Raw genomic sequence first — 22,945 nt, forward strand, 5'->3', positions numbered from 1 at the left:
CTGCCTGGTAAAGTTACAAACAACTAAGCAGCCTTTCTGTTAAAGGTTCGTTGCCTCCACGTCTTGAAGACTGATAATAAATGAACGTATATTTCATACATATCATGCTGTAAAATGAATCAAATGCACTTTGTATAGAATAAATATACAGTATGTAAAGTGTGGTTTTACTGCTTAGTAGTGCAAATGTTTTTGAACGGAAAGGTAAAAGCTCAGATCAGATACATCAGACATCATCTTCATGGGGTTTTTTTTTCTTCTTTCTTTGGTAACGTGATAACAATCTTCTTCTTCATTCTTTCACCTCGTCTTAATCTCTTCCTCTTAGCTTTCATTTCTCTCGAGCGAACTCGGAGCCCTACACCAACTTCCTGACGAGCAAAGCGCTGCTGGTTAGACTTTGAACACGCCCCCACATGCACACACACACACACACACACACACACACACACACACACACACACACAGACACACACATCATAAACCTGCTGCGGTACACAAAATACTCGCTTTCAGTTTTAAACAACTCTGCTGTACACAGACACCAGCAAAGGTAATTTGCTTCTTGTTTTTAAATGTGCGTCTTGTGTGTCTATTAGTTATCCTCACTGCCGTGCTGAGATACGAAGGGAATCATGTGTGTTTCTACATGTTTGAGACTGATAAGAAGACGCAGAGCGATCAGTGAACCTGCTCAACCAGCTGCTCATAAATACATCAGTTTCCTGACATGTTATTTCATGTTTTCAACTGTTTTAAAGTTGTTTAAAGTGTAAAAAATGGGGTTGTCAGAATTAGATGTATAAACCATGGAAGCAACAGATGTGGTTAAACATCTGTTAGCTCTGTAAGCTAAACTCTTAAATGTATAATACAAGTGAGACACTCACTGTTTGACTTTAAAATGACTACAGACCTTTGGAAAAGCAGATATCTGTGGAAAACTTTAGTAAGTTTTCAACCCAGACAGAGCACAATAAGGAGTGTACATAATTATCAGGTGCAGTTTATATTAAGTTTTCATGTAGAACAGATGTAATAAGGTTAGTTAATAAGTAATTGATGAGTGCTTGAGTATAAGCAACTCAATCACTACAGTAAATGTTAGCCAAGTATGTTTCTATGTGTTGCAATTTTATATTTGTTCAGATTCAATTGTCTTTTTCTCTCTCGTCACCACACTGCTTATGCTCTGCTCAGATTAATAGATAATAATCACTTGGTTAGGGTTGAGAAAACATCATGGTTTGGGTTAAAATACCTCATTTTTTTGTTGCTACAATCACAGATCAAGACGGTCCGACTTCCGGTGAAGTGGTCGCCACAAAAACCCGGGAAATGTCTGCGTCTCCTTAAAAAAAATCACACACAATTAAGCCTGTAGATATCCACAGCTGTTCTTTAAAATATCTGGTGGGACTGTTGTAAAACCTTGTTAGGGTTCGCTTTTAAAGGAGCAATATGACAGAAAATGAATATGTATCAGATGGGCAGATAGCACCTCAACAAGGGGAAGTCCACACTCAGAAAAAAGGTTGTATATCTTAATTAATCGAGAACAAAGCCGTACTTCATATCAGTCAACCAAATTCTCATGTGATCATGAGAACAGTGCGACAACAATGTCGACTGAGCGGTTTCTGACCGCAAACATGCTGTGGGAGCTTAAAAAGCCTAAATAGAGAAGTGAAAGAAACACTCTTGTCTTTCACAAAGGTATTATTAGACATCTCATTGTGATAAAATACCTAATCACAAGTCAAATGACTGAATTCACTAATGTTAAAGGGGCAATACGTGAGAAATGCAATAGACAACATTCAAAAAAATAACTAAAATAATCAACAGAGTGCGTATGAATAGCAGTTTTAACTTTTATTGTGATGCAGAGATACCTAGTGAAGTTAGCATGCTAACCAGCTAGCCCTATCCCGGTCCAAAGCTCCTGTGTGAGCAGTGTTAACTGTAGCCACCATTAGCAAGGTGCTGCTAACGTGCTAATAGCTGATTCTGTCTGGACTGGGAGCTCAGAGATTATCTGGTGCATATATCAGGTTATATGAATATACTTAACTTGTCATATGTTAAAACAGAAGAGAAAAAACAGCAGATGTTCACATTTAAGAAGCTGAAACAATCATTTATTTATATATTGTTTATCAGCGTCGTTGGGACCTCGTGGTTTGAGACAAGCAACGCAGTCAGAGGTTTGCTCCTAAAAAACAACTAATGACTGACCTGTTTCTGCTTCCTGTCCCACAAATTTTTAAAAAAAGCACAAAACAAAACTTAACTTATCTAGTAAAAAAATGACCTGTCAGTTCAGATCTTAGATTTTACTTCCCGCTCTGTCAGATCAGCTGATTCAAACTAATACAAACGTGTTGTTAACATTAAAATATGGCCCTGTACGCTCACTGTACCAGGCAGCTTTATTTATTTCTCATGCTGTTCTCCTCACAGTTCAAGCAGGAAGTGACTGCTGTCATGGTTTTACTCACCCACCTGTTAACGAGAAAAATAAGCTGATCAAGGCTACGGTTGCCATGGTGATGCTGTATCCACAATACCAGGAAGCTGAGCCACCGCCACCACTGTCTTTCTGCTGATGCGTCAGATTTCTTCAATCTGAAAAATTCAAATATTTCTCTTGTTTTCGTCGCCGTTTGGGGAAGTTGAGAGAAAAAAGTCAAGAGTGTTTTTGTGTCTTTGTGTGTGTCAGATGGAGTTTGCCTGCAGCCATGTTGTGTGTAACTGGAGGCCTGATGGAGCAGGTGAGTTAACAGAGTTACCTTTTTTTATTTTTATTTCTATATTTGTTCAGTTTTATTTTGGTGCCTGTGTGTTTTTACAGTCCAGACTGTTGGATATTTAATGCTTTTACTGTGAAGCACTTTCTATCTCTTTAACTTGTCCTTACTTACTTAAAATCACAGTGATGTCATGTTATTTATTTCAAAATAAGAGTGTTTTCCTGAGTCAAAAGATGACAGTAAGCATCCCTTTAGCTTGGATAAATAGTTTAATTAGTAATTTGATTATTTGAGCCGTTTAAGTTAGTCTTTCTCTTGGGTCTTCACCCTCAGATGGTCCCCGGGGTGCCACCAAATTACTGTTTGATAATATTTTGAAGGTTTTTTTTATTTTTCAACCAAATATAAATGTTAACATGAATCCAACGCATAAATTAGTAAAACAAAACACTGCTGATAGTCCTCGTGCAGTCGTGTGAGCAAGTTAACCTAACATGGCACTTGATTACTTCTTTATTATAATATTACTACTATTGTTCAAACATGTTTACCAGTTATTTAACATTCAGATTTTCTTTTGAGCCACAAGCCTTTGTTTTATATCTTAACGAGCGAGCAAATCTGATGTACCCTCCACCTCAGAAACCACCGGAAAAACGCACTTCAACATTCATCATGTTACAACTGCTGCCAGCTTCTTTATATGTGGCGCGGCAGGCTGCTCTACACGTTGTTGAAGGCCCATTTAACATGCAGCGAAAACGTTGGATTGATCTCACATTTTTAACACCACACATCTGCCCTCACAAGCTCATTTTTCCCAGCATCAACAGCAGTGTGACGGTTAACACACACGCGTGCGAAAACACACCACATCGATAAAGGTCAACGTATCTAAACTGTTGTTTTTCTGTCTAGAGAGTTCTTCACATCCTCAAGAGTATTGCAGTGAAATAACAGGAAAGCGTATAAAGTAGTAATGTGTGAGCGCTCGTGTGTGTGGGCTTGTTTGCAAAAAGCAAGATCTGAAGAAGTACTGTGAAGATGTACAGATACCAATTCAACAAGGGGAAGTCCGCACGCAGAGATAGTGGTCAAATATATCTTAATTATTCAAGAACAAAGCCGTGCTTCGTACAGTCAATTAAATTGTCCTCTGATCGTCAAGCAGTGCGACAACAATGACGGTTGAGGCCGTTTCTGACCACAAAAACACAGCGTGGGAGGTTGAAATGCTTAAATACAGCAGTGAGAGAAGCAGTCTGGTCTTTAAAAGTGACACATCAGAGCCATAAAATACCTCAATACAAGTCAAACGACCGAATTCAAAATGTTTAATGTGCAAAATGTGATTTTAGTTGACAACATCCAAAAAAATAACTAAAATAATTAACAGACTGTTTTTAACATTATGTCTGTGTATTGTAGTGCAGAGATACCTGGTGAAGTTAGCATGCTAACCAGCTAGCCCTACCCCAGTCCAAAGCTCCTGTGAGAGCGGTGTAGACACCAGCACTCACCTGGTTTCAGTACCTTGTTGAGGATTCACTCCAAAAAAAAAAAAAAGAGGACAGAGCTGCTAATGTTAGCTTGAATCTCGACTGCATCCAGGACTTCTCCTCCACAATCTTTTTAAATGTAAATGTCACCTTTTGAGAGGCTCGTTCTAGTTGGAAGTAATGATTATCACTGTTGAAGGGAGTGAGGCAGCTAGCTGGGCATGCTAACATTTGCAGATAAGTTTGACTTCTCTTGTGGTTTCTAATTTTGGGAAATAACTACAAAGTTTCTTTACTTCAGCTCTTTTTTCTCTGTGTCTTCAGGTTCAGCTCCTCCTCCGCTGCCTCCTCGTCGCTTCAGAAAACCTCGGCCCACTTCTCTTCCTCTCCCTCCTCTTCGTCCTCCCTCCCACCCTCCACCTGCTCCCCCCTCCCAGCCTCCCAATCATCCTCCCTCCTTCCCTCCTCCTGTCCCACCCAGAGGTGAGTCCTGTTTGCTCTTTCAGGCTCCTGCAAAGTAGATCATGGAGTGTTACTAAGTTATATCTGCTGTTGGCTTTCTTAATCCCTTTGTGTTGTTTAATCAGCTGACAAGTTGGAAGGAGAGAGTCGGCTGGAATCCAACGTCAACGTCGTCTTACTCAGTATCGGGAAACTCGTCGACATCAGCCAAGGTCAGACGCACAAACACGCACAAACTCAATCACGTACCTGTTCGATTGTTTGTTTTATTCATACCTCTGTTTATTTTCTGCAGCCTCAGGCCTGGAGACTTTCCAGAGCCCAGTGATTTGTGGGAAATGTAGTGCAGCCTTGTCGTGTCTGAGTTCTTTGCAGCAGAATGTGAGTTGTAATTTATCTCACCTGCTCATGTATGGATGCATTTTTCCTTCACACTGTCATTAAGACATAAAATTAACGTAATTGAAATAAGTGAAATACCTCCCTCTTCCCTTCGTCTCGCTCAGATGTGGCTGTGTGAGTTCTGTGGATGTGAGAACAGTGTGAACGACGGCGTGCAGAGAGTGTGTGTTGGGCAGCGTGCAGGCGTGCACACCGACGACCTTTACCTGCCCAGTCAGAGCGACGACGACTACCAGAACCTGGAGGACACGCTGGTCGTGTTCTGTGTGGACATTTCTGGCAGCATGAGTGTCACCACAGAGGTGTGTGTTCAGAAGACGTACTCAGATCATTCTTCTTCTTCTTCTTCTTCTTCTCCTTCTTCTTCGTAACATGTTTGCCTCGCTTCAGGTCGCATCAAGCAGTGGATCTAAGAAGTACATATCCAGACTGGAGGTGAGTTTCTGATTTGGTGTTTGCACTCTTTACCTGTCATGTAATAAACATGGTAGACAAACTGGTGGTGGTGGTAAAACACACATTTTGTTTTCCTCAGGGGATGCAGGACGCCCTCCAGAGGGCGCTGTCAACCCTCCTGCAGCAGTCCCCCCACAGGAGAGTGGCACTGGTCACGTTCAACAATGAGGTAGAAGAGAAATAAGTCTCTCCATTTTAAAGAAGTTGTCAAATAATACTTGCTTGTCATTTTGTCTGTCATTCAAACTTACTTGAATTGTTTTTCATCTATCTAATTCATCTAATTAATAATGTGTCACAGGATGATTTATGGGATGTTTTCTTTTTTTTTTCTTTGGAAATAAAAGATTATTTTACTTCCTAAGGCCTCTGAAAATCAAGCAGTGTGAAGGGGAAAATTAGTTTTCAGATAAAGTACTTGCCACTTTTGTCCTCCACTGCTCATAAAGTTTGACAAAAGGCCACAAGTAGAGATGTATCTGCTTTTAGAAGTCATAATTAAAAATGGCATGAGACATTTAGAGGTGTTTTTCAGGGTTTTTAACTTGCCAGACTTTGACTACTCAAATATCTACGACTGTAGATTTACATAAGCGGTATTATTTTTGTGTAGCACTTCAGTAAACAGGGTTACAATGTGTGGTAAAAGATAGAATCAACAGCAGATATAAACATCACTAATGGAAATAAAAAAACAGAAGAATTATAAAACACCGTGGGATGAAACAACATTAGGTTAGAGAGTGAAAGGCTCAAAGGATGCCGTACTTACGTAGGCTAACGGTTGACGGGTATTAACCTACTTCTTATGCATTGTTGTCCACAGGTTGTGATATATGGTGACGGCACCAGTACGCCTCTCACTCTCAGGGACTGGGGGCTGGTCGACTATGACCATATATGGGAGCAGGGCGTGGCTTACAGCATCCCACACTGCATCGCCGAGACCCACCAACAACTCGTACACAGGATCAAAGAGTACGTGACGATGGAGGATGTGTGTGTGTGTTTCACTTCTCGTTTAAAAACCAATCCTTGTGGCACAGAGATATAATCTTTCATTTTTGATCTTGCTGTATGATCAGACTCAAGGAGCACGGGGCCACCAGTCTCGGTCCTGCAGCATTAGCCTCAGTGGCGATGGCGTCAAGGTACCCCGGGTCAAAGGTGAGTCTACAGGTATATTTTGGCACATTTGGGAGTCTTTGACAGATGATGACATCCCTGATCTTCTGCGTTCTGCAGGTGATTTTGTGCACTGACGGTAAAGCCAACATCGGACTGGGTACAATGGAGGAAACTTCATCTCTGTCATCTTCTCTGACTCCTTATTTCTACCAAAAACTGGCTCAGCAGGCCGTGGGGAGTGGGTGAGGATGCAAACACACACACAGTTGTTATGAGGATCATTCATGTATTTTTATGTATGAATCAAAATAAAAGTATTCTCTTTTTTGTCTTCTCACAGAGTCATAATATCAGTCATGACTTTTGAGGGGACAGATTGTTCCTTGGCTGATGTTGGAAGGCTTGCAGACACTACTGGAGGAAGGGTGAGACATCATAGCGATGCATTTTGTTTCATTGTTAGATTCTGTTTCTGAAGTATGTTTGTAAATAGTATGAAGACAGAAACTTGACTGCAATCTTAACTCTTTTTCTCAGGTGAACATGGTTAGCATCGGTACCGTAGCGACAGAGATCCAGTTAGCTTCCATCGACAACGTGCTTGCTACGGGAGTCACGGCAACGCTGCTCGCTCCTGATGGAGTGTGAGTGGTCCATAGCTCCACGCTAACAACTTAACCAGTCCCAAAACATGGCTAATATTCTAGATAAACATGCCAAAATACTTAATTTCTCACTTTCCCTATCTCTTGTCTATTCATTTGTTCTTTTGAGGTGACCGTCTCTTGTTTTTCTACGTAGGTATTTTCCTTATGAGGATGAAAATAATCACAAACTGGTGAGAACGATAGGGAACGTGACCAAAGGGTTGGAGCTCACCATTCAGTTTGCTGTAAAACCAGAGTTCATGGGTGGTAAGTCAGGTGTTATGATTCTTACAAAGTCAGCATTGCCATATTCTATTAGTCACACTACATAGTGGGGACCTTGACCTGCCAGTCTACAGACATAGTGGGGACTCAAACTCAGCAGAATTGGACATATTTAACAGATTGAATTTGGTACTAGATACTTTGAGAGAAACCAAATGGCAGAATTTAATTATAATTGTATATAACAAACGTTTATACAAACATATAATGTCTGTTGATGTGTGTGACAGTTTTTCTCAAGAGGGAAACACTTCCATTCCAACTTCAGCTGAGCTTCAAGACTAGAGACCTACAGAAAGTTACTCGCATCATCACTGAACAGCGGCCAGTTGCTATCAAGAGGTAAATACTGAATACTAAAGTTTAGAGTATCAAAAACTGTTCTCAGTCATGTTTTAATATTATTTTATCAGACATTTAACACTAGTGAGATGTTTGAAAATATATATACTCATGAAGTAATTATCTTGATTGTAAGGAATGTGATTTATTGTGTTTGTCTTAGACAGACAGTCATTTATCTTTCTTTTTCTTATTTCCACCATCTTAAGTCAAATTTCAACTGAAAGCCTCAACATGGCGGTCCTCGGTGTTCACTGCGCACAACTCTGTGCCAGTTTAACCATGGAGGGTCGAGTTCAGGAGGCACAGAGGCAACTTAAAGCCCAGCAAGACCTGGTGGACCAAATCAGGTACGACTCTCTGACCTCTGACTTCACTCTAACTCGCTCTGAGGGCAGGTGAAAAACATATTAAAAGTATAAGACAAGGACTTTAAATGTCTCACTTTGTAGCTACAACAAAGAATTCAAGTATGTAAACCTATTCTACTAGGATCCCCAAATAATAGTGTGAACGTGTCAAGACGTCATCAAGTCTCGCCCTGATATCTGGAGTTGTTTATTTGTTGTAGCTTTTAGAAATAAAAACTCCAGACTCCTCTCTCTGTGTTTGTGGAGACAAAAAGGATCTCATTATTTAACAAAAAGGTCTATCACTGTAGCAATTTGTTTCCAAAAATAACAACCTCAGCCTATCTGTGGCAAAAACCAGCCCTTCTATTGGAAATACCTTTGAGGGTGAGAGTTTCAGAGAAGGATGTGGCAGCTGCTGCAGCCTTGTCACAGCTGCCAGCTCACACAGTCTGCTGGATCAATTTCAAACCTTTTGTTAAGTGTGAATCATTTACACACCCGAACATGTAAATATGGGTCTCAGGATTTAAGAATATTGGAATTTCCCTTTAAGGCTAAACAGGCAGGTCTGGTACAGTGTGTGTGATTAGCTGTGTGTGTGTACTCAAGGTGTTGTTCAGGGTAACACACTTCCTCTCTCTGCCATCAGTAAGCACAGGCCAATCCAACAGGAGGAGAGTATCTACGGCAACTGGGTGAACGCCATGACAACAATCTGTGATGACATCACCACAGAATCCCAGGTCAGCGTTTGATTGTTTTTATCAATTACATTAATATTCAGTAATTTTAAGATCTTGACGGTCCAGTAAATTCATTTTACCAGTTAAAGAAATTAAGGATTGATTTTGTGTCTTTACCAGTTTTATTACACTTTATTATTATCTCAGAGGTCATGTTTTTATTTAGTTTAAATTTATTGAGATAAGGACAACAAATGTCATATAGCACAAACCTGGTTGAAGCCACAACATAAATAATTTTATCATAAAGCTGTAGAAAACCATAATTTGCAGAAAATGTGAGAAGATAATAAAAATGTTTGTCTGTTATTGAGCAGAATATATCCCCAAATAACAGGTGTAACTCAAACTTAGGGAATAGTTAGACAAAACTTAAATATATGTGTTTGAATGATGTTTTATGTAAACCTTCCAGAGAAAACCTTTTAGTTAAGTTCCTAATAACCAGGTGCACAGACAGAACTGAGTGTGTCAAAGAACATCACTTACACAGTGATTTATCTTCTGCAGACTCTCTCCGATGAAGCAGCTAAGGTGATGTACCAGATGAAGAGAGCCAGCAGCGTCGACTGCACCTACAGCAACACAGCTGAGGTCCAGAGGAAGCCTCTGTGGAAGAAAAAGAAAGCCCTCGTGGAGGGAACATAGAACATTAAGTCATCAGCAAATGTGGAGACTTGATTTCATATTTAGCCATATTGGCTCCCAACTTGTTCTAGCCAGGATGTTTGCTGCACCGCTGACAGTGAGGGAATAATACTGAAATTGAATGACTGCACTCAAACCAGAAACTCAAGACTCTGAACGGGGATATGTCTTTTGACAATGAACATGGGACTGTAAACCTTGTGGGTTTGAAAAAGAAAAGATGCTTTGATGGCTTTTTTAGTGTTTTATCTGCCATTTCCACAACAATTTTGGAACACAATGTGTTAATTTGCTCAAATTACATAAAAAAAAAAAAAATCGTTGAAAAACGCTCAGTTTTGAATCAACATATCGTTTAGTGATCATACTTAATCCATCATACTTACCAGCCCAGGTTCTTGGTAGAAGCTCCTCAACTTTATGTGTCACTCATCTGAAATTTAGCCAAATGAATCTGCATTGCTTTTATTTTGATTCCTGTTGTATAGGAAATTGTCTAATGTGAAATAAAATAATTGCCCTTTAAAAAGTCGTCCTGCGTGTGCAATGTTGTAATAATGTGTATATGAACCAGTAATTTCACTATGGAACACTTGAAACTAATGACACTCGTCAGCCTACTTTGTTGCTTAGCACTAACTAGCAAATCCTATTAAGCTAACATTTTACCTGCCAAACAAACAAAATGATCTTTGAACCTTTAACGAGCCGCTCAGAAATGGATAGCGAGCCTACGGTAACTCACAAGTGACTTGTTGGAGATCCATAGAAAGTGTTTTTCCTGTATTGTTCAGTGTGACACTGACATGCTTGGTGATCTATTGTGATCTCAGGTAGGCTCATCATTTGTCACTGTGACTTCTCAAAAGGGATACCAGGGATGCCTCCAGGCTCTCAGTGTCAAATACTAGGCCAATGACATGTTAGCATGGCCACACTTAACTAAGAATTTAAGTTTCAATTCAGTGCTATACACGCATTAGAACTGTAAGCAGGTACAATTCTTAGCATATCATCTTCACTAATTTAAATTGGCATGTAAGAATGCTGACATTTGCAAATTAGGGCTAAAGACGAAATAGAGCTTAGTAAGGGAAATGTCGTAAGATAGACAAGACAAATTTAAAATTGGATCTGTTGGTGGCACTAGATTTACAGCTGAGTTATGACATTTTAACATCAGCAGAAGTGGCAAGTGGAAAATTACCACAGCCGATTGGGTCACAAAGGCCATAAGAAGTGTGTCAACTTGAAAAATGCCAGAATTTTCCCTTGCAGATGCTCACTCTACCCCAGATGATCTGCATACCAAACGTCAGGGATATCACACATATTGTGAGTTATGCATTTAATGGACACACCGACCTAAATTTCTCTCCACAGTATGTTGTGTGTGACACAGACTGAGGACTGGATCAAACTCAATTTTAACTTTAAAACTTGTAGGTTGTTCAATTTATAGCAAAGTGTGTATGTTATAGTGTTGAAGTCATGTGACCGAGATATAGTTAGGTGTTTATATATCATGTTGGCTCCTTTCACTTAAAAAAATAACAAAATGTGTATCATAAGCATCATGAACTTGTGTTTGTGAGAGCATATTTTCAGAAATAATCTAAAATCCAATTTCAAAATTGTCCCACAAACTTTCTGTCGAGGGAATGTTGATTGCTAACTTTCGGGTAAGTCTTAAAAGCTAATAAAACAACATCACCCTTGCTGCCAAATACTGAGGAGGATGCAGCTTCCATTATATTGAAGAACTGAACGCCATTCAGACACGTCAATGATCTTGTTTAAAAGGATTGCAGAAAACAAGTTCAAGTCTTGGCATCAGCTTATGTGTGTCAAAAGTCAAGGCAGGTGCAGTTTATACTTGGCTGCAAAGGAGCGGAATGTACAAGAGGAAAAGCACTGCTGGTACCTGCCGATCAACAGATAGTACAGTTTCTTTTTAATTGAAGGGACATTCACAAGAAGCCAAATCTTCTCTGCGTGTCAATGCAACACGTGCCAAGTAAAACACATGTGTATTACAAGGTTGAAAAAGTAGGCTACATATACTCAGTTTACTCAGAGTTTTTAGGCGTCTGGTATCTATGATTGAGTACAATTTTATGCAGCTCTCAAAAAACCCAGATCTGGATTTAAGTATGTTTCATGTGATGTTGGATTGGGTATAACTGAATTAAAGGGGACTGTTGGGCACTCTATAAATGTCATTCTAGCTCATATATGAATTCTTGGTTTATGGCCAGAAAAAACTCAACATTTTGTTTGCAGTCAAGTTGCTGAGATGCTCCTTAGATATCATGCTGTAATTCGGAAAGACGGCCTACAACTCGACATACATAATTCCTTTGGCCATGGCTGTCACTAGCACGGAGGAATAAAAAATATGCTCCTTGTTCTACTGCTGTACAATAAATCAACGATAACTGGCCAACACCCACCTAGTTATAATATAGGTCAGTGTTATCAAAATGGGTTGTGATTAACAAGAAGCTGAACCAACAACCCGATTAAGGACATTGTTATTGTTGTTTCTAACCAAGCCCAGCATCCTCTTTGGGTACACGTTATCTGAGATTAAGAGTATCGTTCTCTGGAGATTTGCCTCATTAGTCAACAGGAATGACTGACTTGACAGTGTGAAATGCCACTGGTCTGAACACACACTCACGCACAGAGAAAGTAAACAGACGAATGCACGTGAAAACATGACCACAGACCGTGAGCAAAGACTTGAAAGGGAGCCGATCAAGCAAAAGGACCATGCAGGTGGCAGAAAACGTTCCAGTAGAGTCCTGGAACTGATCGAGGCGACGATATGAGGAGCTAATTTTATTCCTCATGCCATCATTGAGCTCTGGTCACGTTGTTGCACACAGTGTCTCGAACTTGGTAAAGTTATTGGCATCCAAGTTATTTTTTTTTTAATGATACCTTAACAGTGATAGAGACGGAAATATTGTCTGGTAGGGTGGAGCGGGAAAAGGATATTGTTCCGTGTTCCCAAGCCTTTTTTTTTTCTTTTTTTTTTCTTATAGGTAGACAAAGAAAATCATTATGACATTTGGCTTTATGGTGTCATATAAATTTGTCTGACAGATTAATGAAAATACAAAAAGGTTTGTTTCTTGTCTGAGTTAGTTCACAATATGGTTAGCCTAGCTTAAAATAAATGGGAACCAACCATAACCACCACTTAAAACATTTTCATTTTATTACACAGAACCTTGTAGGCTAGTAAGCTAGTCACCAAAAAGTTATAAGCCAGCTATATTTCCTTTATCACAGTTTCAAGAAACTGTGAAAGGGTGGTAACACCCTCAATGGTCACATTAGCCAGTAAGCTAGCACAGCTGGCCTCTGAAATTAAGAAAAGCACTTAAAAAGCACTGTAAGGGGATCAAAGTTGAAATAGGACATCCATGTTACAGAACAACCTGGTGGTGGTGGCTTGACGGTGCCAATTTTGTAAAATAGGAAGGGAAAGGAGGAAAATATCTGGCTCCTCAGCTGCTAAATCCTGCTCCATGTTCCCCAGCCACCTGCTAACGTTGTGGGCCTGCTGTATGGGGTTAGAAATATTGTGTTCATTAGGTTTATCAAAGCTTTTCCACTGAATCCAGCTGTTTGCTTTGGCTACTCATAGTCACGTTTCTGGCCAACGAATCATGTACATCGTATCAGACTCAGTCTCACAGGTGAGTGTAGGTGAAATCCTTCTCCCTCCCAGCAAAGTGTGTTTGTTCCCGTCCTGACTAACGCATAGAACAATGAAAAAGGTTTGGGCGAGCATGTGTGGTCATTTGACCTACTCTCTGTGAGTAGACTGAACCAGTCCTGCCACATTTACCTGCCAGAGTGAGAGTTGAGTGGGCGTGGTGTGTCCTCACACACACACACACACACACACACACACACACACCTTTATATTTCAAAGCCTGAGCAAACGCCCATCATAAGTAAAAGTGTGAGGGCTCGAGACACAACTGAAGCTGTTTGGATATATTTCAAAAACAGACAACAAGAAAGGTACCATTTTTCATTTTCTTATTACATGTCTGATTTGTAAAGAAGTATCTCTTGAAGATGTTTATTAAGTGTCGTAAGAGCATCTTGTGCTGTCTGTAAAAGATTTCTTCTACCTACTATTATTTGAAAGGTCTCAAATGTCAAAAATAATAAGATACACCTTTGTAACTGGAGTAGGCTGCAAGAGACCCAACAACATTCACGTAACATGGTATTAAACCGAGAACGGCAGTAAATCTTCAGCTGGAGAATGTTTCACATGCTTGAAAACAATTGATCGATCATTTCCACCCTATATTTAAGTTCATTATTAAATAAATTTAATAAATGATTATCCCAAGGAACCAGCAGTATTATTTAAATGTATCTCTCAGGACGTTACGACATTTGTACTCAAGCCAAGCGTTGTTTACCTTACCTCATATCACATCTTCACTTTAATTGATTAATCTTTTATGAAGTTGACAAGAGTTTCTTTTTAGCTCTAATTATATGTTTCAGCTGGATATTGTCTGTCTTGAGCTTTGTCGTGGTGGCAAACCAGTTTCCCTCAGGGTAATGAAGCCTGAAGCTACAAGTTGTAATGTTATGTCATGTCACATTTTAGGTCAGCTTGTATCTCGACCAAAGACTGGATTTTTGGCCATGTAGAAAACAGACTTTTATGGTTATTCAATCGCATCTATTTCTATTTTTTTTTGTAGACTATTTACATAGCCCAATATTCCAAATCAGCCTCAATGAGCTTTTCAAACAGTACAACATACAACGCTTGATTCGGATACGGAGAAAGTCCACCAGGGAAAAACTAGGAAAAATGGAAGAAACCTTACGATTTTTTTTGAATATGACGTTCTCTCATCTGCTTTTGAGCTTTTGACAAATAAATTCCAAATAGAAAACTTGTAGCAAAGTATAAATACTAGTCTGACTTGTGGGAGAATCTAGACTGTCAGTATTTTGTCAGTATTATAATAAATTGCCTTTAGTGATGTCACTCAGCATCCGAGGGGCTGTGGACTGCAAGTTAGAGATGGAAAGAAGTGAGATTACCAGACCTCTGTAATCTGTTCCTTTTCGCTACGGATCGAGGACACATTAGCTGCTGTCAGGAGTTGAGTTGCATTGTGGGGAATGTAAGTTCAAGACGAATGCATGGAAGCATTTCTGCTTTATCGATTTACATCCTGTTTTCTTCCATTCCTACCTAATTCTTACCTAAACATTTACGTACAGTATTTGACTTTTTTTAATGGTGCAGCTCCATCAATGATCTTAAAACTAAGACTAAACTAACTCAAATCGTACACGTCTGCTCGAGTTTCTTGGCAGTTTTTCCCACAGTCTTAAAGCAAACGTGCCTGCTGTATGAGTTAAGCTTACTACTGAAACATTAAAATATAGATGAGATCATCTGTGACAAGAACATTTAAAAAAAAAAAAAAAAAAAAGACTGTATGTTCAGCGTACGTGAACATGTGGGGCAGAATCTCACCCCGCTTCATTCCTGACATCTTTTGACCATCCATATCTGATTTGCGGCGACAGACGTGATTTGTGTGTGTTGCATAATACGTATATTTTCCTTCGTTAATTCTTCAGCTTTCCCATCAATAAGCTTGAATTCTTGACCACGTTCACTCAACTTCTAAATGAAACGGCAACAAAACACCCTCAATTTTACTCACTGTTCAGTTTCTCACCACCTTCTCCAGATTCAATAGATTCAACTTCTTATGTAACTTCACCTTTTCACCCTCTCCGGAGATTAAAATCATGCTGCTGTCACATTACAAAGACAGCTGAACTGAATAGTGACAGGGGTTAAAAAGTTTGCGTACCTAGCTTCACAGCAGTCTGCCCGGTAGGCCTTATTATCTAAATCGGGATATTTTGACCTAAAAGTGTTGCTGAAAGAAAAGCCAGAGGAGTCACTAAGGTACGTCAGCTGATTGATTTGTTAAAGAAGGCCATGACTATGTCTACATCTGGCTTGCTTTAAAGATATAACATCAAAGCCAAAACTACTGATATAGACAAAAAGCCAAAGCTCATAAAATCTAGACTTCGGGCCAGTCACATTCTTGAGATCCTTTGCTATTGACAAAGTGTTTAACTACCTCCACTGGTCAATCTTAAAAGTATTTTTTTTATTACACAGGTCAAACAGGTGCATTCGTACATCTAAAGTTACAGAAAACAGCAACATAACATTTTTTAAGAGGGAAAGAAGACAAAAACGCAAAGAAGATAATTAATGAATATGGTTATATCATCAACATATAAGCATACACACACTCTTTATCATTTTTAATGAAGCATCTTGCTTTTGCTGGTATTGATTCGACTATATATTATTTTCTGTCTCTGTCTAGGATGTCCTTACACGGTAGCTTTCTGTCTGATGACCAGTTTGCGTGTTCCATCTGCCTCGATGTGTTTAATAACCCCTCGTCCACACCATGTGGCCACAGCTTCTGCATGGGCTGCATCAGCAGATACTGGGACGGAACCAAGGTGGGTGATTCATCTTTTCCTGTATGTCTTTCTCTTCCTTCTTCCTCCTTCCTCCTAACTGCATTTTGGTGCCAGTTGTTGAAAAGCGACTTCTTGGAGATTTGTGATTAAAATGAAGTCATCATTTTGTGCTATTTCATTTGAACTAACTTATAGTTTACTTCATCTGTTCTTTTACCTGTTCTTTCACCTTTCACCTCCTCCCTCCTGTATCTCCGACTCCGAAACCAAAAACAGATTTCTATTGCATTCCTGACAAATGCCACATCAAGCGAATGTTATCAAAGACAGATACTGGAGTTAGTACATCAGGCAGATTTAGTCTCCCTGCTCTTGCTTCTGTCCTTCCTCCCCTTAACATCCATCCCTTCTCTCCAGGTTTGCCAGTGTCCTCTGTGTAAGAAAACCTTCCAGAAGCGACCAGACCTCCAGATCAACAGGACGCTACGAGAGATCACCGAGCAGTTCAGATCCATGAGAGGAGGGGGAGGACCCGTGAGGGAGAAAAGAGGGGTGAAAGCAGTTGGAGGAGGAGGAGGAGATGGTGGCCTACCGGATGGTTTATTTGATGAACTGAAGAAGAAGCTGCCTCGGCCTCTCCCGAAAGTGCCAGTGATGCCGACCTGTGAGTCTCAAAGTAATCATAGGGTAGGGTATGGCGGCTCTACGACAGCTGTTCGGTTCTGGCAAATCAGTAGATTGATCTTGCATGATGTCTTGATTAATTAAAAAAGAAAACAAGAACCATGTTATTTGCTTGGGAAGCATGTACTTCAGACTTTGTTGCTGTAGTCAGGATGTTCTTTAATTTCCTGTTTCTTCTACATTAACAGGTGAGCCCATCCTGACCTCATTCTCAGCAGCCCAGACTCCACTGGCATCTTCGGTACCCAGCTACAGTCCGATCGCTGCCATGAACCAAAACGGTGCACCCCCACCGCCGCCTCCTGCCTACTCCCACTCCAGAGGCCGGAGAAGGTTCACCATGTCTGGGGCTTCAAGCGACCAGAACCTCCCTGTCTGTGAGACCCACCACAGAGGAACATTGGTACAGTACTCACACCTCAACCCAGTCGGCCAAAATAAATGCAATGTATGTTTCTGCAAACCAACATCTGTAACCACAAACATGGCTAGAATGCTCCTCCGAATCCAGTCTACTTTGAGTTGTCCTTTCAACCTCAAGTCGACCTCTCTACCTTGAGTCAATCTCCACCTCCCGTCCACCTCCTGACATAAAAGTCAGCTCATACACATATTGCTCAAATACCTAATGTCAAATGTACAAATTCGAATGTATCCATGGTTTGCAGAAATGTAAATCATTCTACAACATTTCTGGTGAATGGGCTTTAAACCGACACTTTAGACCAATATCTGTCATTGATTGTTGGCTTTTCAGAGTTCTGTCTGAACATGAGGCTGTTTATATTTTCATGGTAGATGAAGTTTTAACGCTGCAACACTCTCTCTCACTGATTTCAGATATACTGTCGGACTGACCAAGTATGTATATGTCCTGAATGCGAGACCCTGGACCATTATGATCATGACACAGTGTCCGTCGAAGACGAATGGGTGAAAACCAAGGTCAGAGAAGCAAGATGCTTTGAAGCGAATCATTCAGACTTGTTAAGTTTCCTTGTTGTATTCGGAGAACGACGGCTGTAAGAGGAAGAACAAAAACAAAGCACATCTGTGACAAAGTAGGTCACGGTAGATATTTTCACGTAAAGGACAACATCCTTGATTGGAATGGATGATGTGGAGGCTAAAAACAACCTAACATGACGTCGTTCTTAGCCGAACATACAAACTTGGAGGGTATCTATTGATTTCTGTATGAATACGGACTGAGCTCACAGATCTGAACAGGGAAGCCAATGTGGAATTGCTTAAGGGGGCGACCAGCAAGGGGCGACCCGACTGTTTGCAAAGAGAAGTCTTGAGTGTACTTAAGCTCATGAGAAAATGATACTACTTCCTATTTGATTTATTACCTCTGTAAACAGTTTCCTGATGAGTCTATGGTCTCACTCTCTAGTTTCAAGTCTCCTTCAACACAACATGATGCTCATTCAGTTATGGCCCAATTTAGGATGAAACAGATGATAAATCAGAGTTTATTGTATCCGATGCTCAGGATTGAGGCCGAACTATAAATCCTTACTTAAAGTGTGTCTACGTGTTGTTTATGTGCAGGCCCAGCTGAGTGTATCAGAGCAGGAGATCCAGGAGATGATCAGACAGAGGATCAGGAAGATCGAAGAGATCAGAATGTCAGTGAGTGAACTGGAGGTAAGACAAACACCCCTGTGAAAATACCACAGCCATGTGGTAAAACCTGTAAATCCTCCCGTCAGCCCTCCATCAGATTGTAATCAGAAGACATGTCCCCACCACCGTCTTCAGGTTTTGTTCCTCGCCAACACTGACACAAGTTTTTTCAATGTTCAAAGTTTTAAATCCATAACTTTGGATATTTATTTTATAATTCCCTGGATTTTGGGACTTTTGGGATTAAAGACATATTTTCTATACAGTCTTGTTTCAATTTTCACCTTATTTGTGGTAACCATTGACAATTCTAGTCGACTTCTTTTGGTGTATTCTTGAATTTTGCTGGTTTCTACATGAATGTCTGGGGTTGTTTTAGAGCTTTACCTGCCTTTTTAGGTTTATCCTTATCCCCATTTTGCCCAGATTTGGTTTACACCAATCTTCAAACTTTGAAAATCTATTTTTACCAATTAAGGCTTCACTTCCCTTTGTGCGGTAATACTTTCTTCAAGGTTTTTAGTGGTGACCAAATATCCATGGTTTCACTGAAATTTTGTGGAATTTGAGTAATTTGGAAACATATATTCCAGGTTTGACTTTAAAGAAACGTTCAGATTTTAACAATTTTTTTTAAGTATAGTCTCAAATTTTCCGTGTGTTTTTTTCTGTTTTTCCTTTTCCATTTTGCCCAAATTTGGAAGTTTTACCCCAGTTTTTGGTATTTTTGTCAGGTAGTGGCTCTATTATGTTTTCACACAAACCATTAACTGTATTCCTGACTTCTCAGGGTTTGGACTTATGTCCTTCTTTAAATCAGTTACAGAATCCATAGATTCTGAATAATTCCATTTGTTTTGGGAGGTTATACTATTCACTGAACCTCAATGCAGCTAAAGAAAATTAAAGAAAAACTTAAAACAGTGATGGTGAAGGTGTCTTGAACTGCCTGAGCTCACTCACCACCTGTAATTTCCCCAGCTGGCAGTGGAGCGAGAAACAGCGGGCAGCGTTTGCCTGTTTTCTACACTGGTGTCGGCCATCGAGCGTTCCCAGGCAGAGCTGATGGAGGTGATGGAGATAAGCCGGAGGGCGGCCGAGCACCAGGCCGACGCCATGATACGCCAACTGGAGCTGGAGGTCGTAGAGCTGCGGAGAAGAGAAAGCGCCCTCGCCGAGCTCGCCCAATCAGACGACCACATACACTGCCTCAAGGTTGGTGACGATCTAACGGAGTCCAAGTTGATTTTATACAGACATTATGGGAAACATCAATGTTTAATTTATTTCTACCTTCTTCCTAGACGTTCCCCAGCCTCTGCAGCCCTCCACCTGCCAAGGACTGGTCTGCGGTGTCGGTGGACTCCGACCTGGGAACAGGGACCATCTACAGGTCGCTGGTAGCTCAGATGGAGAAGTTCCAGGCAGAGCTGAAGAAAATCACAGAAACGGGTGAGTGAAGTGCAAAACACAAGCAAGAAAAAAAGAAAGAAAGAAAGACAGAAAATGTGTCTGATTGGTATCAGTCATAAAGTATTTAAATACTGCCCTCTAGTGGCCGAGGCTCAGCACTGTTCATGTTTATTTACTGTGAGTTCATCACATTCGCAAAGTTAATTGTATAACTTCTGATTTTTTCCAAACTACACAGAGGAAAATGTTTGAATTTTAAGTGTTCATCACTTCTTCTTCAATCTCTTCAGGATTTCCTGCCTTAATTCAAGAACCCAGTCCGGTCCGAGCACAACCCAGTGAGTGTCCACTCCCACTCCACCTTATACAACACATACACAATATACTAACATACAATCATGTATGAATTCCACCTTAAATTAGTTTTTTTAAAAGCATTTTCTCTAATTTTTACCAAAACTGTTTTCCTGCAGGGATGAAGAGGGTGCAGGACTACGCAGGTATGTCACATCCATACAGACTGAATCAAGACGGTAGCGAGGGAGGGGGAAATAGAAAGAAAGAAAGAAAGAAAGAAAGAAAGAAAGAAAGAAAGAAAGAAAGGAGGAAAGAAAGAGGGATGGAAGAAAGAAGGAAAGAGGAAAACAACAATAAAACAAAGTCTTAAGAAATATGTAGAAGTTCAAACAAATTCAAAATGACTCACAATATCTCATTATCCTGTCTAACGTCACGTTATAATATATATCATTTGCACCTTGTTCAATGCATTTCTTTACATTTTCTTCCTTCAACACAGTGGATGTGACGCTGAACTCCATGACTGCCCATCCCAGGCTGGTTATGTCCGAGGACATGAAGAGTGTGAGACACCTGTTCAAATCTTTATCTTTATAGCCGCCTTTTATCTATGTTTGCATAAATCCAATGCGAGATTATTATATTATTGAATGTTTTGTCCACTTTTTCACCTGTGGCTGCTGAAGCAGATCATTCAAACTGGATATGAAATGAAGTTTCCTGTTATTAAAATGTGTTTTTCTGCAGGTGAGGTGTGGAGATCGACACCAGCTGCTTCCAGACAATCCAGAGAGGTTTGACAGAGTCGTCTGTATACTGGGCAGGGAGGCCATCTCCTCTGGGAGACACTACTGGGAGGTGAGACCACCTTACCCTTAGAGTTTGTGTTGTTTGGGTTCCCGGTACATCCGGTCATTGACACATTTGGTTTCCACAAGTGTCTCGGTGTTTGGTTGTAAGACTGTTTCCTGCTTCCTGTGGACAGGTGGAGGTGGGCAAGAAGACAGACTGGGATCTGGGCGTGGCCCGACATTCGATCAACAGGAAGGGGAAGATCGAAGTCACCCCGAGCAACGGATACTGGTTCCTCAGCCTCAGAGACAAGTGAGTTGCAGATTTAACTCCCATGATCCCTCGCTCCTCTCTTTTGTTTTAATGGTGAAACCAGGAGCAGCAGCAGTGACAGAGCTAAATCTTTCTTCTTGTTTCTTCTCTTCTTGTCTTCTCTTTTTCAGGAACAAGTACGCTTTTCGCACTGAGCCCTCCACAGACGTCCAAATAAGCCTCAGACCGAGTAAGATCGGGATATTCGTGGACTTTGAGAACGGACAGGTGCGATCACAGAAACACACCAACGTGTTTTTCTTTTTTTTCCCCCCCGCCATTTCCTGTTTATGTTTTCAAAACAACGCTGTGTTTCTCCACAGGTGTCGTTCTACAATGTCGACGCTAAAATCCACATCTACACTTTCAACGACGTCTTCAACGAGTGCGTCTACCCGTTCTTCAGTCCGTGTACCAACAAATCAGGGAAGAACGACGGGCCGCTGACCATCACACCTGTGAGCAGGACGGAGTGACGGAACACCTGACGTCATCTGCTCTTTCTTCTTCTTCTCTTTTTAATATAATTACTGTACTTAAACACTTTGATCGCCCTGTAAGTCCTATTACATCAAGACTAGTCACATTTTCATTGAAATATTCATTGTCAGCTTCTTGAGACTTTCTGTTGGTTTGATGTTTTGCAGCTGTGATATTTTAAATTTGTGTTCTCAGTGATTTTCTGATCATTTAATGAAACAATAAAATTAAATTTAAGATATTTGATATTATTCTTCCCAAGATAAAAACGTCTTCTTTTCAAACTGCAAAATTTCCAGACACTTTGAACTGTCGAGTTTGTTCACAACATCATAGATTTTGAGGACATTTCAGCGAGGTGGATGATGCAGCTGCTGTTTTTGAGAAACAGACAGACCCATTTTTATCAGTTTTTTAAAGTTTTTATCTATAAGAGAGCGAATGTCATAATTAAAGTTCTCTGTTGTAGTTCAGCAGTTTGAACACTAGGGGGCAGGATTTGTCCCAGACACCAGAAGTCACTGGAAAGCCAATAATATCTTATAACACTTACAGATGTCTATATTATTCATGCATTATTCCAGTACTTAACTCCTCTGAGGTAAATGTGAGGATTTAACAACATAAAATGGGATTAAAATGACATTTCTAACATTTTTCTGGCCCCCCTGCTCGTGTTCCAGATGTCTAGGAGCTGTTTCAGGTTTTGTCTGTTTCTTCACATTTTGTCTGAAGAGATCTCAATTTGTAAAGAAAGAGGTAACTTAAAATTATCATCCCATAGAATCTGCTACAACGATGTTAGAAATCTGATTATTCAACAGAAAACAAGATGGAAAAAACACACACGAGGCGACGTAACATCTGGCATCGGCTCATCTTCACTGTACCGTGAGGACATTTAGTCATCGTGGTGCAGTTACACAACAACATAAGTAACACACACCCTTTTCTATCCGTCTGTGTGTCTCCAGTAAACTACTTCAGTGTTTCCTCCTCCCATAAATATTTCACACACCGCACATGAATCGTGTTGGGAATATTTACTGCGAACAGCCCTCACCAGTTGTACTTTGGAGTCCTTTTCGAGTAAAA

The 22,945-nt window shown here is 40.3% G+C and overlaps 2 protein-coding genes and 1 long non-coding RNA gene across 3 annotated transcripts; 2 read left to right on the forward strand and 1 right to left on the reverse strand.

Annotated features, from left to right (window-relative positions):
• Positions 1–225: 225 nt before the first annotated feature.
• LOC119027051 lies at positions 226–2,637 on the reverse strand. The gene is made up of 3 exons (XR_005077290.1): positions 2,506–2,637; positions 1,262–1,351; positions 226–371 (listed from the first exon to the last, which is right to left on the reverse strand). It is a non-coding gene; the product is annotated as an uncharacterized LOC119027051 (long non-coding RNA).
• On the forward strand, positions 445–10,247 carry si:dkey-9k7.3 (circularly permutated Ras protein 1). The gene is made up of 18 exons (XM_037111779.1): positions 445–553; positions 2,723–2,774; positions 4,577–4,735; positions 4,840–4,926; positions 5,010–5,095; positions 5,221–5,418; positions 5,507–5,551; positions 5,652–5,741; positions 6,399–6,550; positions 6,658–6,739; positions 6,818–6,942; positions 7,041–7,125; positions 7,238–7,344; positions 7,502–7,614; positions 7,863–7,974; positions 8,184–8,324; positions 8,977–9,070; positions 9,581–10,247. The coding sequence occupies exons 2-18, from the start codon at positions 2,723–2,725 to the stop codon at positions 9,716–9,718; spliced, it is 1,866 nt and encodes a 621-aa protein (XP_036967674.1). The 5' UTR covers positions 445–553; the 3' UTR covers positions 9,719–10,247.
• Positions 10,248–13,698: 3,451 nt separating this feature from the next.
• Positions 13,699–22,496, forward strand: LOC119026999 (E3 ubiquitin-protein ligase TRIM39). The gene is made up of 15 exons (XM_037111780.1): positions 13,699–13,759; positions 16,135–16,276; positions 16,655–16,901; positions 17,110–17,324; positions 17,762–17,866; positions 18,479–18,574; positions 19,535–19,768; positions 19,858–20,005; positions 20,257–20,304; positions 20,440–20,466; positions 20,766–20,830; positions 21,014–21,124; positions 21,252–21,370; positions 21,502–21,598; positions 21,694–22,496. The coding sequence occupies exons 2-15, from the start codon at positions 16,136–16,138 to the stop codon at positions 21,844–21,846; spliced, it is 1,806 nt and encodes a 601-aa protein (XP_036967675.1). The 5' UTR covers positions 13,699–13,759; position 16,135; the 3' UTR covers positions 21,847–22,496.
• The last annotated feature ends 449 nt before the right edge of the window (positions 22,497–22,945 follow it).

This window comes from Acanthopagrus latus, chromosome 10 (genome assembly GCF_904848185.1).
Source record: "Acanthopagrus latus isolate v.2019 chromosome 10, fAcaLat1.1, whole genome shotgun sequence".
Lineage (NCBI taxonomy): Eukaryota > Metazoa > Chordata > Actinopteri > Spariformes > Sparidae > Acanthopagrus > Acanthopagrus latus.

Excerpts from the sequence above, each read along its gene's own strand:
- si:dkey-9k7.3 (XM_037111779.1), top strand. The coding sequence starts at position 2,723 with ATGGAGTTTGCCTGCAGCCATGTTGTGTGTAACTGGAGGCCTGATGGA. Across the intron at positions 6,740-6,817 it reads CAAGGTACCCCGGGTCAAAG|GTGATTTTGTGCACTGACGG; the intron begins GTGAGTCTACAG and ends TGCGTTCTGCAG. Across the intron at positions 7,126-7,237 it reads CAGACACTACTGGAGGAAGG|GTGAACATGGTTAGCATCGG; the intron begins GTGAGACATCAT and ends TCTTTTTCTCAG.
- LOC119026999 (XM_037111780.1), top strand. The coding sequence starts at position 16,136 with ATGTCCTTACACGGTAGCTTTCTGTCTGATGACCAGTTTGCGTGTTCC. Across the intron at positions 16,902-17,109 it reads AGTGCCAGTGATGCCGACCT|GTGAGCCCATCCTGACCTCA; the intron begins GTGAGTCTCAAA and ends CTACATTAACAG. Across the intron at positions 21,599-21,693 it reads TGGACTTTGAGAACGGACAG|GTGTCGTTCTACAATGTCGA; the intron begins GTGCGATCACAG and ends GTTTCTCCACAG.